Source organism: Ciconia boyciana, chromosome 7, assembly GCF_034638445.1.
Source record: "Ciconia boyciana chromosome 7, ASM3463844v1, whole genome shotgun sequence".
Lineage (NCBI taxonomy): Eukaryota > Metazoa > Chordata > Aves > Ciconiiformes > Ciconiidae > Ciconia > Ciconia boyciana.
In genome coordinates, this window is record NC_132940.1 from 40,734,388 (window position 1) to 40,760,258 (window position 25,871).

At 43.3% G+C, this 25,871-nt stretch overlaps 1 protein-coding gene across 1 annotated transcript in view; it reads left to right on the forward strand.

Annotated features, from left to right (window-relative positions):
- The first annotated feature begins 9,296 nt into the window (after positions 1–9,296).
- MYO7B (myosin VIIB) overlaps positions 9,297–25,871 on the forward strand; it is a 51,619-nt gene continuing 35,044 nt past the window's right edge. Inside the window, exons 1-15 of the mRNA XM_072868485.1 lie at positions 9,297–9,314; positions 10,703–10,816; positions 11,442–11,594; positions 12,846–13,030; positions 13,873–13,994; positions 14,682–14,824; positions 14,916–15,029; positions 16,705–16,858; positions 17,848–17,924; positions 18,237–18,356; positions 18,583–18,725; positions 20,025–20,235; positions 21,569–21,704; positions 21,932–22,023; positions 25,508–25,669. Of these exons, the coding sequence (XP_072724586.1) occupies positions 9,297–9,314; positions 10,703–10,816; positions 11,442–11,594; positions 12,846–13,030; positions 13,873–13,994; positions 14,682–14,824; positions 14,916–15,029; positions 16,705–16,858; positions 17,848–17,924; positions 18,237–18,356; positions 18,583–18,725; positions 20,025–20,235; positions 21,569–21,704; positions 21,932–22,023; positions 25,508–25,669 (1,944 nt within the window). The remainder of the gene's footprint in view (positions 9,315–10,702; positions 10,817–11,441; positions 11,595–12,845; positions 13,031–13,872; positions 13,995–14,681; positions 14,825–14,915; positions 15,030–16,704; positions 16,859–17,847; positions 17,925–18,236; positions 18,357–18,582; positions 18,726–20,024; positions 20,236–21,568; positions 21,705–21,931; positions 22,024–25,507; positions 25,670–25,871) is intronic.

Genomic DNA, 25,871 nt, shown 5'->3' on the forward strand with positions numbered 1-25,871 from the left:
GCCCCCTTACCCCGTGCGCCCCCGGAGCGGGCGGCTCTCGCGAGGCTTCAGGCTGGAGCCGCCGCCAGGGGGCACCGCGCGGGAGGGCGGGGCCGCAGCCCTTACACCGCCCCGCCCCGCCCCGCCCCGCCCCGCCCCGCCCCGCCGTCAAGGCGGTTTCCAACAGCTTAATGATCGGACCAACCAAGCTCAGATGTTAGCGATGGAACACTGGAGGCTGTTCACTGCTTTCATACAGGGTGCGATTTAACTGCAACAAACTATAAAACATTTATTTTCCCTCTCCCTAAACATTTTTTTGCGTTTTTTTCTAGAAAACAGTTTGATTTTAGCTTCATAACTGATGGGCTGGGAAACTGAAGGAGCCTTTGAGAAAAAAGGCTATTTTGAGCTCTTGTATCAACATGCGAAATGAACAGCCGTGCAGAAGTGTAAAATGGTGGTCATTTTAATAAAGAGGTTTCCTTGTATGAGCCATGTGGGAACTTCCATGTCACTAAACCCCAGAAAACATTAGATGACTGCTTAAACCCACAGCCCAGAACTACACAAGAGTTACCCAACATCTCCCTTCAGACAGTCAAAGGCACATCTGGTAAAAATTCTTCCAGTACTGATAAAGGATGGGAGATCAAAAGTTTCATCTACTGCCTTGAATAGAAAAGATTTTACCATTTAAGTAGTGGGTGAATTTCTCTGTTCCCTACAAATCAAGTGAGCAAGAATTAATGTGAATCTCTACAAGAAGGCAGCAGAGCAAAACCAGAGTTCAGCTGCAGGTATGCACACGGGCTCTGGATGCCACAATGGGAGCCAACAGTTTTTATGGTGCTGCTGGCCGAAGAGGGGACCCAAGGCTAGCCATGGAAACTGAGGACTAGTTGTCTCAACAAATTTAGGTCTGTCCTAGCTGAAGCTGCGGTTCAATCTAGTTCATGTGTGGGTGGTTCCTCCAGATTTAGCCTTCAGAGTCAACTGAAAGTTAGCCCTGAACTCCCCTGTAATTGCTGACTTCCGGAGTAAACACAGGGGTAGAACGATCCCTGTCTTTTTCAGGAATTGTTGTGTTCTGTTTTAGTAATCTCTGTCCTCTGAACAGTTGCATTATTCAATCATTTGGCACGCCTACGGTATGTCAGTAGAGGATTACTAGGGATGACTTCTGTCACTGATGCATCATTTTAAAATGGAAAGCCTAATAAATGCACATGGTGCTGGTCCCCTGCCTCTCTTCTTCTTCTGTGGCAAACAAAACATCTTCATTTCCTAAGAGGGCACAGGTTAATGTGTGACATACAGAAAACCATTGAGGTTTATTTGGGATATTTCTAAACAACACTGATTTTTATAATCCTACATGCTACACTCTTTTTCAGGGACTTTTTCAAAATTTCCTAAGTTGAGAGCTCTGGGCAAAATGAGTCATTATTTCTTCTGTGCTAGAGGCACTTTAGAATGGATGGCAGAGAGATTAAGCCATTGTTAACTAATGCACTCCAGCAGCAAGCACAGTTACAATGCAGGGAGTTCAGTGTACCATGTTAGATACAGCTGAATTCTCTGAACTGCCTCATTACTCAACATCTTCTACAGTGTTTCACTTAGAAGGAGAAATTGGCAGTGGAGTCAGATGTTTCTTGGATACAATCCTATATTCTTAGCAAAAATGCAGAAAACCCTTTTTTTCCTCCTGAAAGCAGCATACATAAAACATATAGAGAATGTTTCTTTGTTTACAGCTCTATAGGTCTTTTCCAGATAGCCCTAAAGCTCCCTCAGTGATCCTCAGAACCACACTCCTAATGGTGTAATGTCCTTTTTTCCTGCTCCTATAGGACTTTACTGCCTTTAGCTCTTTGCACTGTGTGATTTCACTTGGATCTTTTCTGGAAGGAGCAGGCACATGTGCCAGTATGTGATGGGGGGCTCCCAGTGTTTCACTTATCTGACTTTCTTAAATACATTTAATGTTTTTTTTTACAGCTGACTAAATAGAAGGCAGTATGACAACTTTAATATGACTCATTACAACACAACAAATAAAGTTCTCTGCAGACAAAGCACTAAGGTAGGAAATAAGTTGGGAGTAATGAAACAAAATAATGGACAAGGGCATACATAAATAGAAACTAACAACGGAAAAAAGAGATTGAATAATGTGTACCAAGGTACCTGGAAATTGTACCAAGGTGCCTAGAAAACACAGAAGTCTATCACATACTAAAGTTCCAAGCAGGAATATGATGGTAGCCTTCCTTGGAAATGAGTAATTTATAAATGTGTGTCATGTTCTGCAGTGATGGCAAGCCACTGTCCCAAATTCCAGCTGCAATGAGGCTGCATTGATGAGAGAATAGAGAATTTCTGCATTTACTGAAAGTGGAAGGAGGCATAGAGGTTCCTTCCTAACAGTTATGAATTCCCATCTTTTTGAAACGAAACCTAACCCCAAGCCTAGTGTTGTGACATCCCACGTGCACCACACAGCAGCAGGTGCACCTGTGTCTTAAGCAACCTCACCTCAGCGATGCTGAATAACTGGGCATCAATTCTGTCAGCTATTCTGCAGGTAACGTGTGTGTGTGCACTAGCGTGCACACTTGCGTGCACATGTCTTTGTCCCTCATGAGCCAGAACTTGGCACTTACCAGCCTGTAATATACCCTTGTAATACCATCTTGGCTGCATCCCAAAAGGAAGGATGGAGTGACACTCAGACCATAATGGGATTGCACAGTGGGGGAGAATGACCTGCCTTCTAGCAAGCAGAGTAAGCAGCGCCCACTTGGTGTGTGTGAAGGTGTGTAATGACACAGATCCCAGAGCCCCACCAGTCTGCCTCTCTGTACAACACCATGAACTAGCTGGAATGAAACAAGCCTTTCCCTGAGGGACAGAATGCTCAAGACAACCAAGGGATGCACTTGGAAATCCTTTACTGGTATGTACTCCTTATTTAGTTTGCTTCGCTCCCTGCAGTACGCCTTTCAGAGTTAACAGACATCAGTGACTTAAAGCTACAAATCTGCTTAGAGGAAGGGAAGGAGGTTAGTGTAGACAGGAGGGCTTCTGAATGAACAGTTTAAATTGCAAGTTGTTATATGCAATCCACCTCCCTTCAGAAACCTCAGAAAAAAAATAGCTTAACATAAAATGATGCTTGGCATGTAGGACTCGGTGATGCAGAAATGACAAGGCCACTTTGATTTAGCTGGAGAGGAAATGTGAGAGGTAGTGCCATGTGCAAATTAAACCCTTTGATCCTGACATCAATCTCTTAATTAGGAAGCTGTCAGGAAGAGGCAGTTTTATTAACACATGTCTATGTGGACAGACCTATTGCTCTGAACAACAGCAGGATTAAATTCACCAGGGATTATCCAATTTGAATTTGTTGCATTTCTCAGTGCATTATTCATCAGTGTAGACCATACAACAAATTACCCCTAATTACAACTACAAATGTGTCTGTGCCCTGCACAGTCCCTCACCAAACTCCGTCTTCAGCAGTAAACAGAGCCACTCGCTCCTGGCAAGCTCCTGTCTTTCCCCATTCACACAGCTCAGTGACTTCCCAAACCTGAGCTCTGCCTATTCACTCACAGGCACTTCTCTGAAGAAGGCTTTAGCAAGCCGTCTGCTCATCTATCATTAGGTACATGGGCTTTACAAAGCATCTAGGCTGCTTCCACTTGGTGTATCAAGTCTCTACTCCTTTAGCTTATGTTTTCTGGCTCTTGAATATGTCTAGACTTAACTGTGGAAATCCATCTCCCCTCCAATACTTATTTCAGCCATACAATGAGTCGAGCTTTTCTTTCAGACTATCTTGAGTTCCCTATGTTTCCATCTCATACAGTTTATATACTGTACTAGGACAGAAATACTGTACTTCTCTCTGAAATAGCACCCCACTGCATCTTGGTCACAAGTGTTAAAAATGTGTATATTTTTAGAATGAGATTCTCTGCCCCAAAACACACTCCATTTGGAATTTCAGCAGGTGTTTCATTTGCTGAAGAAATATGCATGGCACTTTCTTCTCTGCAGTCCAATTACACAAAAAGCTTTGGTTTTAGATACCTGCCTTGGTATTATAAAGGTATGTATTTTGATTTGTTTGCCAATATTTGACCTTCATCTAATAAAATCAGTACTTGAAATTTTGTTAATCTCATACAGCATATAGACTTCTTCTAAAAACTGTTGTATCAGAAGTAAGTCTGCTAAAGAACTATTTTGAGGCAAATTCCTTGAGTAAGAATGATTTGCACAGTTAGAAACTTTAAGAAAGCTCTCCTCTCTGCCTTGAGGTTTCCTGCCTCTCTCTAAAAGTCCCCAAGCCCTGAATGGCCTATTTCTATTTCTGCACCGGCATCTTCATTTCTGCTATAAAACTTAAACAAAAAACTCAGGTAACGAGGCTAATATTAAAACACAAATATGTAACGTGGATAAACACACATTAGTTCCAACTATTTATTGCTATGCTTGAATGCTTACCTCTGATCCAGATATGGAACTATAGCAGGAGCCCCAGGAATCTGTCTGAGACATGGAGGCTTTTTGTTGTCTTTCCCATCGTACAGTGCAGCTACATTGAACCTAGGAAACAAGAAAATAAGAGTTAAGGTATTAGGTATACTAGCACATGTTCACAATTATTGCACATTTTCATTTGCATGTTTATTAAAGGGCATACAGAATAGTGCATAGTGAGGCAAGCCACCTGCTGTGTACCATGCCCTGGAGGGTTAAGGTAGATGGAAAAAAACTCGTCCTCGCCGTTTGGGCTCTCCATTAGGGTTGAAATGTGCCTGACTGGGGTCCTTGCTCTGCCTGGAGAAACCCTGTATCTGCCTCACTACAGGTATACTACACTTCTGTTTATTTCCCACACATCACATCTAGTGCTGGAATTTAACAGGATAGGCAAGAAGGACGCAGGATTACTGAGAGTACATGTGGAGCAACCAGAAAGAGGGAAGCTCTTGGCCATCCTGTCCTAATTTGGAAAGAAAGAAGTGGGCAGATAGGGAGTTAACATGCACCTAGATGCTGCAACACAGAGACAGAGTGTTTGTTGGGAGATAAATTAATGATAACAAAACCAGGAAGTTTTAAACAAATGGACTAGAAATCCCAGTCCCTTTATATGCCTGTGTGACTATCAATTTCAGTTAAGTGTCATGAGTTTATTTTGCCTTCTGCTCTAGGTACTGTGAAACACAGGCCACACAGGACATAGCCTGATGTGCATTTTCTGACCTTGCAGAAAGAGCTGTGCAAAACCAAGGGAAGAGATGAGGGCCTGATTTTCCTCTTATCTAACAGGGTGACTCCAAGAGAACCCCAGGGAAGTCAGTGGTGTTGGAGCAGCATAAGACCAGATGCTAAAGGGTTTTCTTCTGGCAGTGCTTTCCAGAAATCTGAAAGGATTCAGGCACAGTGGAGAGACTGAAGTTTAAGGTTCACCCAGGCAAGAATTAGCCTTCCTGCTTACTGGAACGCCTGACTTGGAAATGACATATGTGCTGAACTGGGAGCAAAGTCCTGTAATAAATAACCATGCTTCAGTCATTTCCTCCTTTGTGCAGCAGAGACCTGGCACTTGGTGAGGGCTCCCTTAATGGCACCAGTACCAGTTTCACCTTTCTTTTCCTTCTTACTCCAATGCTTATGAAAAAGAGGGAACTAAGCTGCAGAAGCCAGACAGTGGAGATTTCTTCTGGAGAGGTAATTTCCCATCCTGTGGGGTGCAGTTTGGTTTATGGTGCTGCATTACTTTGGAAAGAAAAGCAACAGAGCGAGCCAGGTGTTGTCAGAAAGCGGCCATTCAACCAAGTGGGGGGCTGGCCACTTACGACTTAACTGGGAATAAGCATTTTAAATGTTGAAACTGTGTATCCCGGGATTATACGGGATCTCCTCCCTACATTTCCATTCTTGGCTGCTATCATAGGCTGGATCCAGAGCTAGGTATACCTTTGATGTGACACAGTAGTATGTGTTTGCACATACCACTCCCTCTTTGTTCTGGGGTAGACATTTCTGCTCTGTTGCAGTAGTCTGGTTTCCGGCACAGGTGAAAAAGTATCTGTCAGTTGTGAGTCACTGTGGCTGACCGTGGCCCATCTTTGGCCTATGTTTGCTAAGTACCATGCTTCTGTACCACCCTGCATCGCTCATAGTAACAGGTCATCACATTCTTGAAGTAAATACTCAGATCCAGTTCCTGAGTCCTGAATAAGAACATGAGGGCTTTGCCGTAAGAATAACTGATTATGAAAGACAGAAGTTTGTTCTTGAAAGAGTGTAAAAAAACAACAGAAAAAAACCCCAAGCAGCCAGAAAGAACACATTCATGTTGCATTGCTGAATTTTTGTAAATGTTTTGCTACAAAATTGAGAACTGTCTTAGTTACAGATGAGCTCTGGAGGTTGCCCTAGTCTCACAGGCAAAATCAATTCTTAATATAGCTGGGGACACAGTACTTTCAGTTTCGCCATGTGCCAGCTTTTGTTATCAAGTGTGACATTCCACTTCTCTTCTTGTTATTGGGTCACCTATGTGAAAATTCCATTTAAAATTCCTGCTTTAAAATGTGTGTTAGCATTGGACTTCTACATCAGCAGTCTGTCATCTCTTGAAGTTTCTATTTATTTTTCACTTTGGGATCACAATACATTTTGTAATTTTCATAATTAGTTATTGTCAGCATATCTGATGACTTTAAAGTGGTAAAACATTCTGGGCTTGCTTAGAAACCCTCTTCAATCCATGCTACTGTATAGCCCTTTATAGCCACAAATAGGGCACAAACATCTTGTAGCTTGTCAAGCACTTCCTAGTTTCCATTTTGCTACCCTAATAGCCCTCCTTATGGTTAGGACATTGGTGTAACCCACAACAGTGGCAGTATCTTGCATACAGGAGTATAATTGCTCCTTCCATTTAGTCTGAAGAAAAGGTTGTTTATGCACTCATTGATTTTAAATAAGCTTCCATGATTTATGGAAGCTATTTATACCTTCCCACATTATATGGACTAAAAGAAGTGGGCAGTTATAGGAAAGCAAGTAATAAAATGAGCCCTAATTCTCTTACTACAACATTTTCTTGTAACATTGAAGTTTATTAAAACAAGAGGGAGAAAACAGTGGTGTCCCCAAACTTCACCTTGAGGTTTTTTCAATGGTAATCTTCATTTTTCAAGAGCGTGAATTTCCAAAAATAAAGTGGTGACTTGAAACACTTTTCTGATAATTTATTTGCAAATTCCTAAACCCCAGAAACTTATATAGCTCCACCATAAAATGAAGATAAATCATAAAATCATTTAAATTATTCAATCAGAAAGGTAATGAAATCTGGGTACCTCTCAAAAAGATATACCATCCATATTACACAGAATTGTAAATAGTTATCAGAAATTTTAAAAATAAGATTTTAAAGGCTGATAGAAGAAATCTCAAGGATTTCAGTGAAATTATTGATGGAGTATCCCATTAATCACTAATATTAATGGTACTGCAAACTGGGATTGTGATGATTATCTGTATAGCGTAGGTAGAAAATGGAACTTTCAACTCAGTTTATTTCTGGTTTTCTTGTTTTGCTCAAACTTTCCAGAGAACCTGTCCAAAACCTAGACAAGCATAATTTAGGGCCAGAATAAAATAACTTCTCAAAAGGCTATGAGAAAAATAAGAAATTTGCATTTAAGTGTGAAGATAAAACCAGAGCAGGTGTCTCTTCTTCATGGGGGATGTTCCGAGAGGTCACGGACTTGCCTGGAATAAGTGCCAAAGATCAATTTCTGGTTTTGCAGTGTCCACTTGTCTTCTTGTAAAGTAGTTTCCAAGCGGTTTGCTGTCAAATAGGAATGTACAGAAAGGATTCAGATGATTCAGTATGTCGTCATTGAGCATGAGTTGTAAAATCTGTTTGACATAAAATGCTAAGAAAATGTCACTGATACTAGATCATAAAAGGGTAAAAATAGAATTAATTTTTGGTCCACGGTTAGCATTTTGCTTATTGCAAGCATTTCATTCTTATTATCAACTTGGAGCTGAGCCTTTTCTCCGGGTGTGCTGGAACAATGGATAGAGAGAGAGATCCTTTACTGAAATGGAGGGAGCAGAATGGATCACAGAGCTGTGAGAAGTTTGTGAATATGAGGCTGTGGAGACCTGGGCTAATAACTGATGTCTGCTGTACATAGCAGCTACTGAATCACAGGTTACTCAAGAGCCTTAACGTGCAGGGATCACTCCTGCTAGTAGGAAGAGATAACAGGGGAAAAACCCTCCCTGGATCTCTGGACACATTTAAAGAGAACTTTGCAGAGTGTTTGCCTGTGATTTCCCACACACAGTAAAAGGCATACAGCAGCCTTCCCGCTGTAGCAAGAGTGGGAGCCAGCAAATCACACCTAGTCCTGGAATCACTCCCAAAATCCAGCTGCAGTAGCCTGGGGGACAGGAAGCGGCTTCTGAAGACTTTGGTTCCTTGGTTGTTCCAAGGATCACAGCCTAAACAGCATCATCCCTTAATCAAAGCACTGGTGTAGATTTCTGGCCACCAATCTTTTCACTATTATGTTCCTGATAGTGAGCTGCTAATTTTATTGTTGTTCCTTCCTATTCCTTATTTTGCTGCTCATGCCTTCATTGCAACCCCTCCCACTCCAGCCAAGAAAGGTGAAGGCTACACCTCAGTTTCTATATGGTGGTAGGTTCAAGCTGTGAGAGTCTGAGGGAACTGAGCATCTTAGGAAAGTATGAATTCAATCTGTGTCACTGGGCTAGCCACTTGTAGGAACTGAACTGCTGGGTCAATGGACCAGCCAAAGGTAACTCTATTGTGCATTGAATTACATTGCATTGTGGGGTCTTTTTATTTGTGACCCAAACTTGAAGTTCAGCCAATAAATGTGCCTAGCATTTGATTGAGGGAACTATCTGGTACGAAAATGTGCACAGTGACTTCTTCAGGGTTGAGAGCATCTCCAGGATTATGTGGTAGAACTCGGAGCAGACCACTGCCACAGTACTGCAGATCTTTGCTTTAGGTAGATGGTTTCATTGTTTCTGCATTGGGTGTAGCTTATTATGATCTCTTTTGCTTCCATGAAATCTGTAAACATAATTATTTTATGGCATTTTGCGGTTATTTTTACAAGGAAACATCTCCACCCCACTGTCTGTTCTGATCAAAGCCTGAGCCCTTTTCTGGCCTTATGTTATGTTCTTCTTGGCACTGCAGGTTACATACAGTGATCTGAAACATAATGGTGGTTTTCAGAAAGGTAAGTCGTATTCTTTGCTGTGATTTACTGAGTAGCCTGAGGCCCAAAGAGGAGAAAATTACCTTAACATCATGGTCCATCTCAGAAAGAAAGTAGCAATAATCCAGTATCAACAAGGTATCATACCATAATATCAATCTAGACCAGAGATGCAGAGGTGTCTTGCCTAGCCTGGCTGCACTTATGCTGAGCTGGTGACCTCTGTCAGAAGGTATGGCACTGAAACTACACAGATTACCTCTGGAGTTTTATTCAATGCAAATGACAGCTGTTAGTCTGTAACTTTCTTCATAACCTTGTGCAATGTTTATAGATGCTTTACACTACAGTTGTTTGGTTTTAAACATAAGCCCATAAAATATTTTGAGAGGAAAAATAAATAATTTTTCAGTAAAGAACTTGAAACTTTGACAGTAAATGCTGCAGTATGTAACAAAAGTTGTGTAAGACAAGACAGCTAGAAACCCAGTTCCTCATCAGGTGTAAGTATGAACTTACACCCATTAAAGATCTGACCTACAGCTTTGTTCAATTTTCATTCCAGCCATTACAGTAAAGCTTTCTGTTTGAATCTGTATTAGTGCCTGGAGCAAGAGAAGGCATTCCTGGAGGCTTGGGGTTGGGGAGTATAATCAGGACAGTAGTGCAGGAGACACCAAGATGGTGCTCATTCCTAGGAAAGGGCAGCCATAGCTCACATCTGTCCTCCCGTGACAGCAGAGCAGTTCTGCTTGCTTGCTTCCCCTGCAGAGAGGCAGGATGTTGCCATGCCTCTACAAATGTGAAGAGAGGAGCTGGGCTGAATAAAGAATGCTTTCCCCCCCCCCCCCCCCCAAAGAGAGATCATGGATGCACTCACATTTCTAAGTGATTTCAGCTATAGCAGAAAGAATATATATCTAAAAACTCTTGCAACAGAGCCCCCTACATTTCCAGGCATCTAGTCCGTACATCTCTTTGTTTTTCTTTTTCCTGGTAATGTCTATGTTTTCAAGCATCTCTTCTGAAAGAATACCATAGCTAATGTGAGGCTGCCAAGGCACTTTACTAGCATTCACTGTGCCCCCTGCCAATCTCTGGGAGGTAGTGGAGCTGAGTAATTGCTGTCCTTCTAAAAGGTGTTGCCTCATTTCCTCTTGTGAGACAGCTGGGTTTGATGACTTGTCCAAAGTCATGTTCCAGGTCAGCTGTGGAGCTGGGAGTAGAACTCAGAGGTCCCAATACTGTAACCATTAGACTGTACTGCCTGTGAGCAGTAAGACCTTACCCAGTTAAACACTGCTAAAGAAATCAAATCACTAAAAAATTAAGGCCAAGAGATGTACGCCTGTGAGCTACATGGCATCAAGTATGTCACTGCACTTGACGACAGCTTTTCTTCTCCCCAGGGTGATCATGTGTGGCTGGACACTCAACCAAACAGTGAATTTAATGTCCCTATCGGGGCAGTTGTGAAGGACTCTGACTCAGGACGGATCTTGCTGGAGGATGACGAAGGCAAGGTGGGCTATGCTATAACTTTTTGTAAAAGATGAACATAAAATTTAAAAGTACAAAGTACAAAAGAATGGCCCTATTGGGTCAGACCAAAGCTCCATCTAGCCAAATGGTCTGAGTTTGAGAATGTCTGGTAGGATATACTGAAAGAAAGAATATAAAAATAAGGCAAAGACAGGGTGATACCCTAGTGTCCCCAGGTCCCAGCCCTATGAAGATTTAGAGCTTCCTCAGCTAGAGGTTATATCTACGTAGTTAAGAAAGGAAATGGACAGGCTCCAATCCTGAAATTTGGTGGAGCTTTAGGTGAAATCACGATCCCACTAAAGTCAGTTGGGGTTTCATCCCTACCTCATACAATGTTGTGGCTGTGATGACCTGACAGAGCTGCACTCTGAACAGTGCTAAATTTGGTGATGTCCAGAACCCACCTGAATGGCTTCATCCAGTGTTTTAAATTATCTGGTCCTGGGGAGCAGCAAACCAGTTAATTTCTGTAGTTCAGTTAACTGTCACATGCTGGTTTGAGCATGGATTATACTGAAGCTCACTCTGGTCTAACATGGCTCTCCTTTGTTTGCCCCCGAGCAACAGCATAACACATTAAAGCTGATGCCTTGCCTTTTTCAGGAACACTGGATCACGGCTCGGAACATGCATATGGTGCGCCTGATGCACCCCTCCTCTGTCCAGGGGGTGGAAGACATGATCCACCTTGGGGATCTCCATGAAGCAGGCATGGTGCACAACCTCCTCATCCGCCACCAGGAGCACAAAATCTATGTGAGTGCCAAGGTCACCAGGCATAGTACTTTCAGGAATGACCCCTACTACACATTAAGTGGAGTGACCTGAGCAGCCTGCAAGCCTTTCATACATGGGGCCCTCTGCTTCCTTTACTGATTGAGGGTGCCAAGGAGACACAACATAGTTTCTCTATTCTTTCATTCAAATACTTTGGCTGTGAAGAAAAGAGCTAATAGCAGTCTCTGAAATCACAGAGATATGCATAGGTAGTGACCCTGCTTACTTTCTCCTTGAGTGATCATTTCCAGCACTGACTGACAGCTAAATCCAGCCCATGTTACAGCTTAGTGCTGCTATTACCTGCAGCTATGACACAGGATCAGTTGAACTAAGACACAGTGGCATGATTTGGATTGTCCTCCAGTCCAAGTCAATGTTTACTTGATTTTGATGTAATAAAATAGATAAAGAATATTTAGGATATTAGGACACCTGGTTTCATTTCTTGTCCGTTACAGGTTTTATCTGTGACTGAGCAATTTGGCATTTTTAGTTTCTTTGTTCCTTAGTTCCCAGTTTGTAATATGATAATAATGTTCAGGTTTTCCCATGCTTTGCCTCCCATATTATATACAATATAGGAGAGGAGCTGTCTTTTACAACACAGATGTAGTGATGTTTAGTGTAAACAAGGACTGATTTTATAGATGCTGCAGTTATAACTACAAAGATGTGTGTATAGACCTGTTATATTAGACTCTAGCAGTCTGCAGTTGTCTTATGTAGAAGTTCTTGAACAACATTATTGCCTTGCATTTCCACAGCCTTCAACAGCCTCCTTCATTTCAATGGTGCTGGTGTTTACAAATGTTACTAAATAACTGTATGAATAACACAACCATAACTTTGCCCATTAGCAAAGTTCAGCTACATCTGCACTAGAACACAAAAGCAGCTTAACAAAACACTACAAAACTGCTTATGATAACACACAAAAATTCCAGGTCAAATTGGATTTTCTTGTGCTTTAGCTTGAGACAGTGAACTGAGCTGTGGTTTGGCAAGGAGATTATAGCTAGCATTCTTCCTTTTGCAAAAACCTCCATATCCTGGGATATTTAATAGCAGCTTATAGTGAGGAACCAGGCTCTCAGCCTCACCTAAGGGCTGCTATGGATCTCTCAGGCTTCCCTCCTGCCTCTGTTCAGATTTATACTGCAAGTGGCTTTGGTTGTATTCTTGTTTGCAGGTTTGCTGCTAGAGGTAATGCTCATAACTGTTTTCCAGACTTACACAGGATCAATCTTGGTAGCAGTGAATCCATACCAGCTGCTGCCCCTCTACACAGTCGATCAGATCAGACTGTACTGTAACAAGAGGATTGGAGAGCTACCACCTCATGTCTTCGCCATTGCAGACAACTGTTATTTCAATATGAAGAGGAATAAGAGAGACCAGTGCTGTGTGATCAGGTGACTGGACTCAGAGCAGACAAGTAGCAGAAACCAAGTCTGGCATGTTTTTGGGGCACCTTTGTGGACACGGGATACCTTCCAAATGGAAGGGCACAGATACTAGAGACAACAGGAAGGAAATATTTTTCTCCCCTGCTACTTCACTTTCAGTTAGGGCTGCAAAAGGTAGAACATAAGCAAGGGATTTCTGAAGTCCATTGTTTTCCCCCAGAATCCGTGAAGGTGGTGATACATTCTGCACATGGTCACTACATATAGAAACATAAAATACGAGCCTGTGTGATGTAAGGCTATCTTTTACCTGGGGGACATGATACTTATGTTACATGTATTTCCTGAGAACAGAGATTTCCTGGAGAGAAACAACCTCTGCTAACCTGAAGATGGAGGGAAGCTTTCTTCAACCTATTGACACATAACATGTATCCATTTTCTGTTAATCATCAGTCTGAAAAACCAGATAGTCTCATTGCAATAATATCTGATTAGAGCTGAGGCAACTCAGTTGATGTGCTAAGACTAGTATTGAAAATCTGGTAATGCATTAAAGAAGAAAAGCAAGTGGTCATTTAATTTGCACTGGTACAGAATGTCTTCCATGGATTTGCTTGTTTTTAATCAGTGGGAGAATTTAGTCCTCAGCCTAAGTCTAAAAAACAAATTTTAGCAGATAAGCTAATGAAAGACTAAAATTCTCCAGCCCTCCATGAAAGACGGTCAGATCTGCCAATCACAGGGTAAATATAAGTGGGAATTTTTTTTTTCTTCATCTGCCATTTTGCCACCCTAGCCAAAAAAAGAAGAAATGAAAGCTGTAATGATCTTGTTTCTTACTGCAGTGGAGAATCTGGAGCTGGGAAGACTGAAAGCACAAAGCTAATACTACAGTTTTTGGCAGCTGTCAGTGGCCAGCATTCCTGGATAGAGCAGCAAATCCTAGAGGCCAACCCCATTCTGGAAGGTGGGTTATTTAGCAAACATGCCTGATTTACCACCTTTATCTCAGGATTTTTGTAGCAGGATAAAAAATTCAGAAACAGATCTTTGAACCATTGTATTTGCATAACTGCTAAAAACCCTGCAACACTGGTGATGAAGGGTAGAAGTTCTCTATACTTTTCTGCCATGTCCCCATGAAGTCCACAGCAGCTCCCACACTGTAGGAGGAGGTGCCACTATAGTATGTAACCCAGAACTGCTGGGTTTACCCCAAGGTAAAGAACCTCATGTTTACCCCAAGGTAAAGACCCCTGGTTTAGCATTTGCACTAGATAGTGGCAAAGTGACTGGCCAAGCATGGATGTACCTATAGGGGAGCTCCCTGAGACACCCATCTTTCTTTGTAGAGGGATCTAGTGTGTTTCCAGTAAGTCCTTCAGACTTGCCCAGATCTCTTGGCTGGACAGATATAGGCTGCATTTGGATCATATGAATATGTCTTTTAGGACCCAATTATCTGGATGCACAGTATGCCTGCCTCTGTCTTTAGGAGGCAGCCTGAGACCAGACATTCTTCAGTGCTTATCAGCACTGTCATTTGGAACACAACATGTAAAACACTAGCAGCAAAAAAGAAGGGCATAAAAAATAGACTTGACGTTCGTTAACTGCAATAATCCAGATACTCTCTGTGTCCCTTGCCCATCAGCTTTTGGAAATGCCAAGACAATTCGAAATGACAATTCAAGCCGCTTTGGGAAATACATTGATATCCACTTCAACCAAAATGGTGTGATAGAAGGAGCCCGGATAGAACAGTTTCTTCTGGAGAAGTCCCGGGTTTGCCGGCAGGTGAGGGCACTGGCAGATGTCCATTCTGCTTGCTCCTGTGTTACAAGCCTATGTTGACAAGGCTGTCCATTGGCCTATTTCTTTCTTTCAGGCTCCAGAGGAGAGGAACTATCACATCTTCTACTGTATGCTAATGGGGATGAGTACAGAGCAGAAAAAGATGCTGAATCTGGGCACTGCTTCAGAGTACACTTATCTCACTATGGTAACAGTCTCTGCTTTCTTCTCCATTATCCCTCTGCCATTTGCTTCTCCCAGCAAGCAATTACAATCAATAGGAGCTGCAGATGGGTAGTTACCAAATCTGAACAGTCCTTTCCTTAGAGTACCAGAAGCAGTAACACCAAAAGTGCTGTGAGCCTCAGTTCCAGAGATTTATTATAATGTCCACCAGTGGGAGGCAGCTTGTGGCAGTTCAAAGCTTTCTATCAAAGTCAGACTCAAGATACATAAGGGACATCTTAAAGCAGGTGGGAAATATCTCCCACTTTCACAGGTACTCAGATTTCAGATCTCATGCCAGGGAGAATACTAATCAGGTATATATACTTCAAGGGAAAATGAAAAGTGCCAAGAATCCTAGTCCTTATATCTGATAAATCTTATATAAGTAATGCAGGAAGCTGGCATTCAGTCTAACCTCCAACAGCTAATGTTAATGTCCATGTCTGGGTTTATGTTGCCATAGTGGCAGGAGTGGGATGTTCATCGGTGAGATTTTTGAAAATAGCTAATTGGTTGGTTTAGGGTGTGAAAAGCATTGTGAAAATCGTGTTCTTCAGCCTGTGCAGATAACTCACATTAAATATGTCAGCTGGTTTGATTTGGGCTGTTCTACAGCTGTGGAAAAATGGGGCTAAGTCCTGCCTCTGCTGAAGCTAACAGGAGCTGGTCATCTAGCTTCAGAGGAAAAGAAATCAAGCCTTTAAAGCTGTTTCTGGAGTCTCAAAAGCAAACCCATTAAAGTTGCTGGAGATTTTTTCAAATGTAATGTTTTCAAAATAGCAGTGATCTTGCAGCAACAGCTGATGAGTGCAATTTACACATTGGCCATTCCATAAAAAGGTCTGAAGTTCCTTGAGTCAGCAGTAGGGCAGTATAATATAGAGATAGGAGGATTAGATTAAAGGAGAACATATCCATGGTTTTGTTCACGTCATCTGTTGGCACAAGCTGGCATGTTTACATGCTGCAAACTGAAATGTCTAGAAGAAGTGAAGAAATACTTCACTTTTGTAATCATCACACTATATCGTTGGTAATGGCAAGGATAAAAAAGGCATTTTCCCATCTCCATTAGGGCTGAAAATAGTTTCTATCAGGAGCAGCATCCTAGGAGCTGCTGTGCAGGCTTTGCTGAAGGTTCTTCTGATGCTGCCTTGAATGCTTCCATCTGCCTTCCACTAGATCCTACTATCCTTATTTTGAGATTTGCCTTCTAGTACTGATCCAACCCTACTTGCTTTGATTTGGGATTAGGGCTCTTAATTGTCCATTGACAAGGCAGAGAGAGGAAACCAAGGTTACAGGCATGGCCTTGTAAGTGTAGGTAGCCTTGTCAAAGTTTCCTGTCCTTCTATGCTCCAGAGCAGCCTTCCCCTCAGCTTTTCCTTTTGGCTTCCCCAGTATGCAGTCTAGCCCTGGAGAAATGCATTATTTAGCCTTCTGCTAATGCGTTCTTCTTGAGAGTAGCGATGAGGGAAGAAACACCCATGGGAAGAGCATACAGAATGTCTAAATAGGTTTTTACTTTGCGTCTTGTGGCAGGTGGCTCACAGGACATCCACATTGTGTACAAGGGTTTGTCAGCCTGCAGGTCCTTTCTTCCTTGTATGGGTACTGGGAGGATTTTCCTTACCTGTGGGTGTGGTGCCTTGCAGGGCAACTGCACGTCCTGTGACGGCCGGAATGACACGAAGGATTATGCCCACATCCGCTCGGCTATGAAGATCCTCATGTTCTCAGATTCGGAGCACTGGGACATCAGCAAGCTGCTGGCTGCGATCCTGCACCTGGGGAATGTAGAGTTTGAAGGTAAACTCAGCATTGTCTGTGCTTGGCCTTTCCTCAGACTCGAGGGTAAAGGCCTAAAGGTGCTGCCTGCTTCCATCTGTACAGATCAGGTTGTGCTGCTCTGCCCTGTATAAACAGGTGAACAAGGTTGGAAGGGCAGGCAGATAAGCACCACAAAATTCTCATTTGTCACTCCATTGTCTAGTGTTTTGAAAAACATCATCTTATTATTACTTGACAAAATATTATTTGACGGCGTGACAACGCCATCAGGTTTTCATGGTTATAAATAGGCCCTTATCACACCAACTGAAACAACAGATAATATAACGCTGCATTACATTTGCTGATTGTTGTGCTACGCAAGCCAGAGGACACAGGAGCAGCTGAGTGATGTTTGCTGTAGAGATGCTAGCAGCCATTTTCCTGGCTGAGTCTGGTGAACACTCACCTGCATAAGTGCACTTCTGGTATGGCACAGGCACAGGGTAAGGCACCCACCAGCAGGATGCCAGAAGCTCTCACAGTTTAGAAAAGGAATCCTTCTCACTTTGTGATACAGAGGGCCCAATACAGTGATGCCAGCTGGATTCTCTGGAGTAATGCTGGCTGCTAAAATGAGGGATTTCCCTCATTCCCTTTCATTGTCTAGATTTCACTCAAGCCAGATACATGGAAAAAAATATTTTCAGAAACACATTTTCTGAAGTCAGATACCACTTCCCCAGATCCCCAATAGCTACTATTTAAAATGAATAACCTTGTCGGTTTTGCTGCTATTTTTAGCCTGATGTTCTGGAGTTGTGAGGGCCCCATACATCCCGGGATCCCTGGGTGAAATCAGAACCCTCCTTAGTAAAATCATCAAACCTGGGAGTTTCAAAAGCGAACTTACTGCCTTGCCACATTCCCAGAGCTACAGGGTTACAGAAATACGGCTGCAATAGCAGCACAGGCCCCCACCATAGCAGAAATTATTCACCCTGAGATTTACTGTTTCCACATTGTAGCGGCTGTGTATGACAACTTGGACTGCTCTGATGTGATGGACTCACCACACTTTTCAATCGCAACCAAATTGCTTGAGGTAATGGACTCTCATCTTCTCCTACTAGTTCTCTCCTTCACCCTTGCTCCCTGAGCACACTGACAAAGCATGTCTCTTTGGAGTGTTTATGTATGGATGCACGTATAATGGGCATGTCCCCTTCTTCCCGCTGACACTCAAGTGATGTTGCTGCAGATATCTCTCTGAGCTAGGAGATCTTTAACTGGGACAGCAGGCCACCAGTGAATGATGCTGGACAGGCAGTTTGTTACAGCCCTCTTCCTGAGACAGACTTTGCTGGATCTCCTTTATCCACCTGGAATGACCAGGTTGCCATGACTGTTCCTCCAGGTAGACTCCAGTGAACTCCAGAACAGCCTCACAAACCTCTCCATCATTGTCCGAGGAGAAAGTGTGTCCAGGCCTCTGAACATAGTTCAAGCTGCAGATGGGAGGGATGCCTTTGTGAAGGTACTGGTGCTTACATCTTCTCTGTTTAAAGACTGGGGATGCTTTCAGAGCTGTCTGTCTTACTGGTTGAGGAGCCTTATGTGGCAAACATTCACCCAGAGGGCTCCAGTCCCTCATAGTTTTCAGGCATAGTTTGACAGCATTGTAGCAGCATGATAGCAAGCAGTAAGCTACGCCCAAAGGCTGTAATGATGGGCTCCAATTCCTCTTTAATTTTTTTTCTCAGGGTATATATGGACGGATTTTCCTGTGGATAGTGAACAAGATCAACTCAGCCATTTTCAACCCAACTTCTCAGAAGCCTAAAGACAGACGTCAGTCCATTGGGCTGTTGGACATTTTTGGATTTGAAAACTTCAGCAACAATAGGTAGGAGGCTCTAGATTAATTTCCACTGGGAAGCTGAAAAGCAGCTGGTGTAAAGGGAAAGAATGAAAAAACAGACACATGCTCTTTCATTATCATCCCGATTCTCAGAAAAGCAGTGAAATTTCCATCACTGAATTTTTCCAATGATGATCATGCACAGATTCCATTTTTCTTCAGTCTTTGTCATATTTCTGCCTCCTCCCCCAGCCTTCACTTTGGTGCAGCCATTGCACACGTCTATCCCCAAACCTCAGGAATTTTCTCAGAGGAGATGGCTATGAAGCTGTTATGAGCTGGCAGCCACTATGTAAGGATGTAGTATGTCCCATGTCTCTGTATCAAACTTTCTTGTTCCATAGCATTTTTACAATGTCTCTTGGAATACATTTTGCATATAGTAAAAAGGAGGCCATGTTGTGTTTCCCATTTCAGCTCATGCTTCCATCTTGCTCAGTGTTCTCCCATCCCTTTTTTGGGGCTGCTTCATTTCTCTACTTTTAAGGACAGGTCAGCAAAATACCTGGTCAGTATACCATTGTCCCACTGCTACCTCTCCTGCTGATGGTTTCAGTCCCAAAGCACCATTTCTGTTTGCCCTTCTCTACGGGGCCAGCAATTCTCTCAGTTGCACGGTACCATACCATCAACACTCCACAAACTATCAGCACATATTCTGCAGTCTTTTCCAATCCATTTCAACTGATGCATCTTGCTTGCTTTCAACAAGATAATATTCCCCACTGACTTTTCAAACATGGTCTAGGATCTGTTCAGCCTCTCTTCCATCTTTTCTGTTGTCTCCTATTATTTTATGCTATTCCCAAAGGCTGCAATCCACATGGGGCCTCACTGTGGTAAGCATTCCAGAGGCACACACAGTGTGCTACAGCAATTACGAGGTAATGAAACTCAGGTGCAGCATTAAGGAGTAACTAACAAAAAAAGTGGTAGTGCCAGTGCAAGTAAAAACACATCACACACTCATACGGTCAAGCTATTTTCACAGTTATATGTTCCCCTTTATCTCTAGAGTTTCTTGAAACACATACAAGATCTTTCCTTGCTTACTCAGCAACACAATCCTCAGTTCGCTCATTTCTGCTTATCTTTATCATAGCAGAAGATGCATCCCTTATACTCCTAAGATTGGAAACATGCAGTAGTGGTGATCATTAACACTGTGGAATATAGCAGTAGTATATCTGGATATGTATTTAATACAGAGAATGAACAAATACCATAGAGCAGTGCAGCACTGGCCAAGAATGACCGTGGGTCCCCATCTTGTCCCCCTCCCAGCTTTGAGCAGCTCTGCATTAACATTGCCAATGAGCACCTTCAGCAGTTTTTCGTGCACCATGTCTTCAAGCTGGAGCAAGAGGAATACCTTGCGGAGCACATTGCCTGGAATGGCATTGACTTCACCGATAACCACCAGGCTCTGGAAGTCATCGCACTCAAGCCTATGAATATCATCTCCCTCATTGATGAAGAGAGCAAGTTCCCAAAGGTAAATTTCTGGTTTCACCTGTAATGCCTGGCTTTGCACACAGCTCACAGGTCACGCTTGCCTTTACACACAGAAAAGTTTGGATACATTATGAGAGGCAATGTCTTCTCCCCATAGATGTTCCTTTTAAATTAGCTCACTATACAAATGCTTCACTTTCTGCTGGGGTATGTTCTTCCTGGTACCTCGCTGTTGAAACTCTTACAGCTGTTACAGACAGAGAAGGAAGGAGTCCAGATCATTTTACAAAGGCTTCTTAGGAAATCTTTGAATTTGCATATTGTTTGAGTATTGTTCTGCTGTTGGTCTGGGCTGCAGATTGCTCTTTATTCTCCTGGATGACAGACCTAGTTGAGCAATGTCACCATTGTGAGGAAATGTTATTCTGCAAAGGCCAGGCATCTCAAACAGAAGAGCAGACGTGAAAGTAGCATCTGATCTCAGACATCCCTGCAGAGCATTTTCATAGTCTCCAGAGCATGGTGATGCTAAGCAGGAGTGCTGATGCAGGAATCAGATGGCAATGTGGGCTTGTCCAGAAAAGCAAGCCCCTGCCTCAGCTCATTTGTAGTCCTCAGGTAACAATTTGAGAGGATCATGTACAGGCAGACAGCTTTCCCCTTTCTTCCCTACAAAGAGGGTGGTCCCCACTGTATGTCCTGCAGTCAGGGCAAGAAAGCATCTCCTCTATGATTTCCAGAGCATGTGACTTCTCCGATAACACAGCACTCAATACCCCTAGCTCACAGACCAGTGAGCAGAACTAGCTTCACATGCACTACAAGGGGATGAGATTGTGATGGCTCCCCTTGAAGAGAAGCACCCAGCTGACTGCCTGCCTGTGGAAGTCACAGTCTGGGCATGCTGACTGGTATCTCCTCAGGACAGCCTTCTTCCAGGGATCTCGGAGTCTTTCACCAGTTGGGGAGTGAAAGAAGTGTGCCTGCCTGGGAGAACGAGCATGCACCCCTCAGAGCATGGCTGGGTAGGATGGCATGGGAAAGTTAGTGAGGGGCTCTGCTTGTGAGGTCCAAACATTTGGGAAATTCTCAGCGCACCTCGTGATGTCAGTAATGTTATGGGGGCTTGTGTACAGCCCTAAAGCACCAGGCCTTACGCTCTGGTGGTGTGTTCTGTCCTGATGCTTGAGAGGAGGGTCTGTGTAAAAGGGAAGACACTTCTGGCACTACTTTCCTCCAGATCTACTACACAAATAAGGGGCAGAATTTGAGCTTTTGTTATCTCTGAGCACCACTTCTATTTGTTTGCTGAGCATAGGCCAGTGCTGGGGGGAATCTGCTTAACTGTCCTTTTTGCCTGTATTTGTTTCTAGGGCACAGATGCCACCATGCTCATCAAAATCAATTCCCTCCATGGCAAAAGTAGAGTCTACATCCCACCTAAGAGTGTCCATGACACCAAGTTTGGCATCAACCACTTTGCTGGGGTTGTCTTTTATGAATCAAAAGGTGAGTCTATCTCTGCTGGATATGGAGGGTGAAGAGAAGGGCATGACTTGCCCTGGAAGTGTGGCACTCCAGGGCAGTGTTGATCTGAAGTCAGATCAGGAGGTCAGGAGGATTACTCTAAACTAGTCTACAAGTTATTGTAAACAAAGTGGATTTTAGCTAGACAGAGTGGCACTAGAGCCAGCAGGCTGCAGAGTTGACAAGCTGATTTTGTTTCCATCCTATAGATTTCCTGGAGAAAAATCGGGACACACTGAGTGCTAATGTAATGCAAGTGGTTCATTCCTCCAAAAACAAATTCCTGAGAGAGATTTTCCAGGTGGAAGCAACCCCACCTAGTCTGGGACGTGGGACCATCCGGCATCTTGGAGCTGACCAGGCCTACAAGGTTGGCTTACTGGCACTGGGTTGCAGATACAACTCATTTCTCCTCCCTTTTATAAGGCTCTGGCTGTTCTTGACCTCTCTTTCTTTTGCATTATCTCTGCAAATCCCTATCCCTTTCATTCAACTCATTTCTGCAAAGGAGTCTGCAGGAAAAGTCAGGCTCTGGTGTTCATGCTGTAAACAAGTGTAATGTCAGCCCTGTCTCCCAGGACTGCATCCCTGGACATCTGTGTAGCCATGCCTCCAGGCTGTCACAGAAGCATGCGTTGTGCTACCTCCCCACATGTTGTCATCAACTGGATGGGTTTGCTCTGTGTCTGCCTGGGCATCCATACTGCATCCACATCGCCAGGATGGGTGTAAATTAGTAGAAGGAACTGTAGTTCAGAAGGTTCATTGGAACAGAACAAGGCACCAACCAGAGACCCCTCTGCACCCCACCTGTTCAGAAGCCAGCAGCTAAACTGCTGCCATACTGTACATGTAGCCAGTCTGCTGGGATCATAACACCAAGGGGCCTGACTGGGCAACTGGCAGGTGGGTCCTGGCCTTTTCGTTCTTGCAGAGGGCTAGCACAAAGGAGCAAACAGCTGTGCTGTCACAGAAAGATACTCTGTCTCCTGCTCCCAGTGACACCTGCAGACACAGTCTCACTGCCCTGCATATTGCTGCAACTTTAGCTCTCCCTCCTGGCCCAGAGGCTTTGTGACAAAGTTCATGATGGCTAATTATCACAGAATCATCTGTGCCTAGTGGTGTAGGGAGCCTTCTCCTGTGCCTAGTGAAAATGAGGTTGTAAAGCGCAGTAGACTGGAAACAGTGTGGGGCAGAGTTCAAGTTCTCTGCCCTGCTGCAACGTTCACATACCTTGATTTCTGAGCATTTAACTATGCAGTGTCATCATTGTGTGATGGTACTTTTGTTCTTAATGTTTATATCTTTGAGTTTTCCTGTCAGGGTACAGAACAAACAGCCAGCTTGCTATCTTACCTGTTACCTGTCTATTCTACTGGCATTGTTTTCTTACCTTGTCCTTTCTTCCTCAGTCTTTATCCCAATGTGGCTTTCTGCTGTCCAGAACATCTGCCCATGGACAGGTAAACATCCTGGGGGAGAAGAAGGTCAGAAGTGGTACAAGCGGCAACAGAGGACTGGCTTAGCATCTCTTAAATGCTATGAATACTTTCAGATTAAATATCAGGTCTATCTACATTGCTCTAATGCTCTAATGGTTTTTGTCTCTATAAATAAGGATGTGTTATTGAAAAAAACACCTTTCCTTACATTTAGAAAGTACAGCAACATGTCAAGAAAGGAGATACTAAATATGGGCTACTGCCCATTTCAAAATGCACAGAAGTTAGCTGAAATACCCCTATTAATTTCAGATAGGTTGGGCCACCATTGGGAAGCCTAAGAAGCAGGATACAGAAAAGAATAGTGAATGAAGTGCCAGAAAAAACTTTGCTGTCCTGAGGTCTCCAAGTTGCTCTCCTTGACACACCAGCGTCACCACCATCTCAACAACAAATTCAGCTTTAACAAGATTATATGTGTGAGATCATGAGGGCATGGGCTTCAGACTTGTGTGGCCATCCCACTGATTTACTGGTACAGCAGAAAGGTCTCTCAGATCTGGGAGTGCAAACTGCTTTTAACTCTTATACAGCTTAAACATGTATATGCTGTTATCATATCTATTTCAAACAGATGCTTGCTAGCTCTAAGATGCATCAGAGCTGCTATGAAGACATTCCCAGGAACTGTTTTCCAAAGGCATGAGTATTTGGTCGCTGGAGGGCAGCATTGCCCTGTAGCTAAAGCAGAAGGTGGCCACTTGAGTGTTAAAAAGGGCACTTAAAATGTAAGAACCAGCAGAATGAGGTACCCTAGGGATCACGGAAGTGAGGGGAGGCACTGCACTTCAAATTATTTACTTGGAAAAAAACAAAAAAACCCACAACCCACCAAAACCCCCCAAACAAACAAACTAGCTGTATTGTGCTGGAATGATTAGCTCCGTGCCTGTATGCAAAAGGCCAGTGGAGTCATTTTGTTACTTGGAATCTGCACTGTTGTCACCGTAATTTAATGTGCCCTTAAAACGTAGGAGGGAGAAACTTAGGCCTATTGTGATGATCTGTGTGAAAAAGACATAGGTGGAACTGTGCTTTCAGAGAAGCTGGGGAAGTCAGGAGCTAACTGCAGCCAAGTGCAATCCCTCTGGGGTTACACTACTGCACCTGGGAGCAAAATTCAATGCAGGAGCCATGAGACATTGTCGTGGTTTAACCCCAGTCAGCAACTAAGCAACACACGGCCACTCTCTCACCCTCCCTGCCATCCCCATTAGTGGGATGGGGGAGAGAATATGAAGAGCTAAAGTAAGAAAACTCGTGGGTTGAGATAAGAACAGTTTAATAATTGAAATAATACTAATACTAATAATTTGTAATGAAAAGGAAAACAATGAGAGAGAAGAACAAAATCCAGGAAAAACAAGTGATGCAACCGCTCACCAACCACTGACTATTGCCCAGCCCGTCCCCAAGCAGCGATCGCTGCTCCCTGGCCAACTCCCCCCCAGTTTCTATACTGAGCATGTGGTCATATGGTATGGAATAGCCCTTTGGCCAGTTTGAGTCAGCTGTCCTGGTTGTGCTCTATCCTGGCTTCTTGTGCACCTGGCAGAGCATGGGAAGCTGAAAAGTCCTTGACTAGTGTAAGCACTGCTTAGCAACAACTAAAACATCAGTGTGTTATCAACATTATTCTCGTACTAAATCCAAAACACAGCACTATACCAGCTACTAGGAAGAAAATTAACTCTATCCCAGCTGAAACCAGGACAGACCTAAAGCACTTTATATGCAGCCATAAATGGAGTAGCTCTTACCTTACCCTCCAGTAAAAGTTTGCCTTTTCACTGCTTATTGTAGTATTAATGAGCAAGGCGATCAGTCATCGTAATCACTAAGGAATGACCTGTTCTGGATCTTTAGCATTCCTAGTTAGCTATGAGAGGGCAGCAAAATGTCTGGCCTGGAGGTTATTACTGCTTTGGGAGTGGCTGTTTCTCAGGAAGCTTTCAAGCACACACCCATGAATAATAGCTTGGCACCCAGGCCCTACACTAACTGCAGTCTTGGTTGGAAGCGACAGGCCCGTGTAGGCTCGTGTGGGTGGAATTTCTTGCACCACAGCCACCCCCACTGCTAGAACTTAGTGCCCAAGTAGGTGAAAGAGCTCAGTGGGGTTTCTTCACAAGAATAAACACAAATTAATAAGATGCAGATGGCCCATTTAGCTCCCATGTAGGTAAATAATTTTTTTTCTGGCAGTTGTGTGATAGTGTTATATTGTACAAAAATCCAAAGATTTTTTAATTGGCCCTCTGACAGTGAATGATGTAGCAGTCAGCATGTGCTTACTCTTCCCAGGGCTCGGATACCACCAAACGTCTCTCTACTCTGGGAGGACAGTTCAAGCAATCCCTGGAAAAACTAATGAAAATCCTTGAGCAGTGCCAGCCCTACTTCATCCGCTGCATCAAGCCAAATGACTACAAGAAACCACTGGTAATGTTTTAACAATATGAGGTCTTGTCTTCAGTAAACTTTTTAATGAGAAAAAGCTGTCAGTTGCTGTGTAGCATTTCATATCTGTACTTCAGCCAAGAAGAGCTGGAGTACAGGCTATTACTAGAATAAAAAGGGTGATAGGATATAGCACTGTTAATTTACAAAAACATATCTAAAAGCATCCAAAAACATCTCTAAA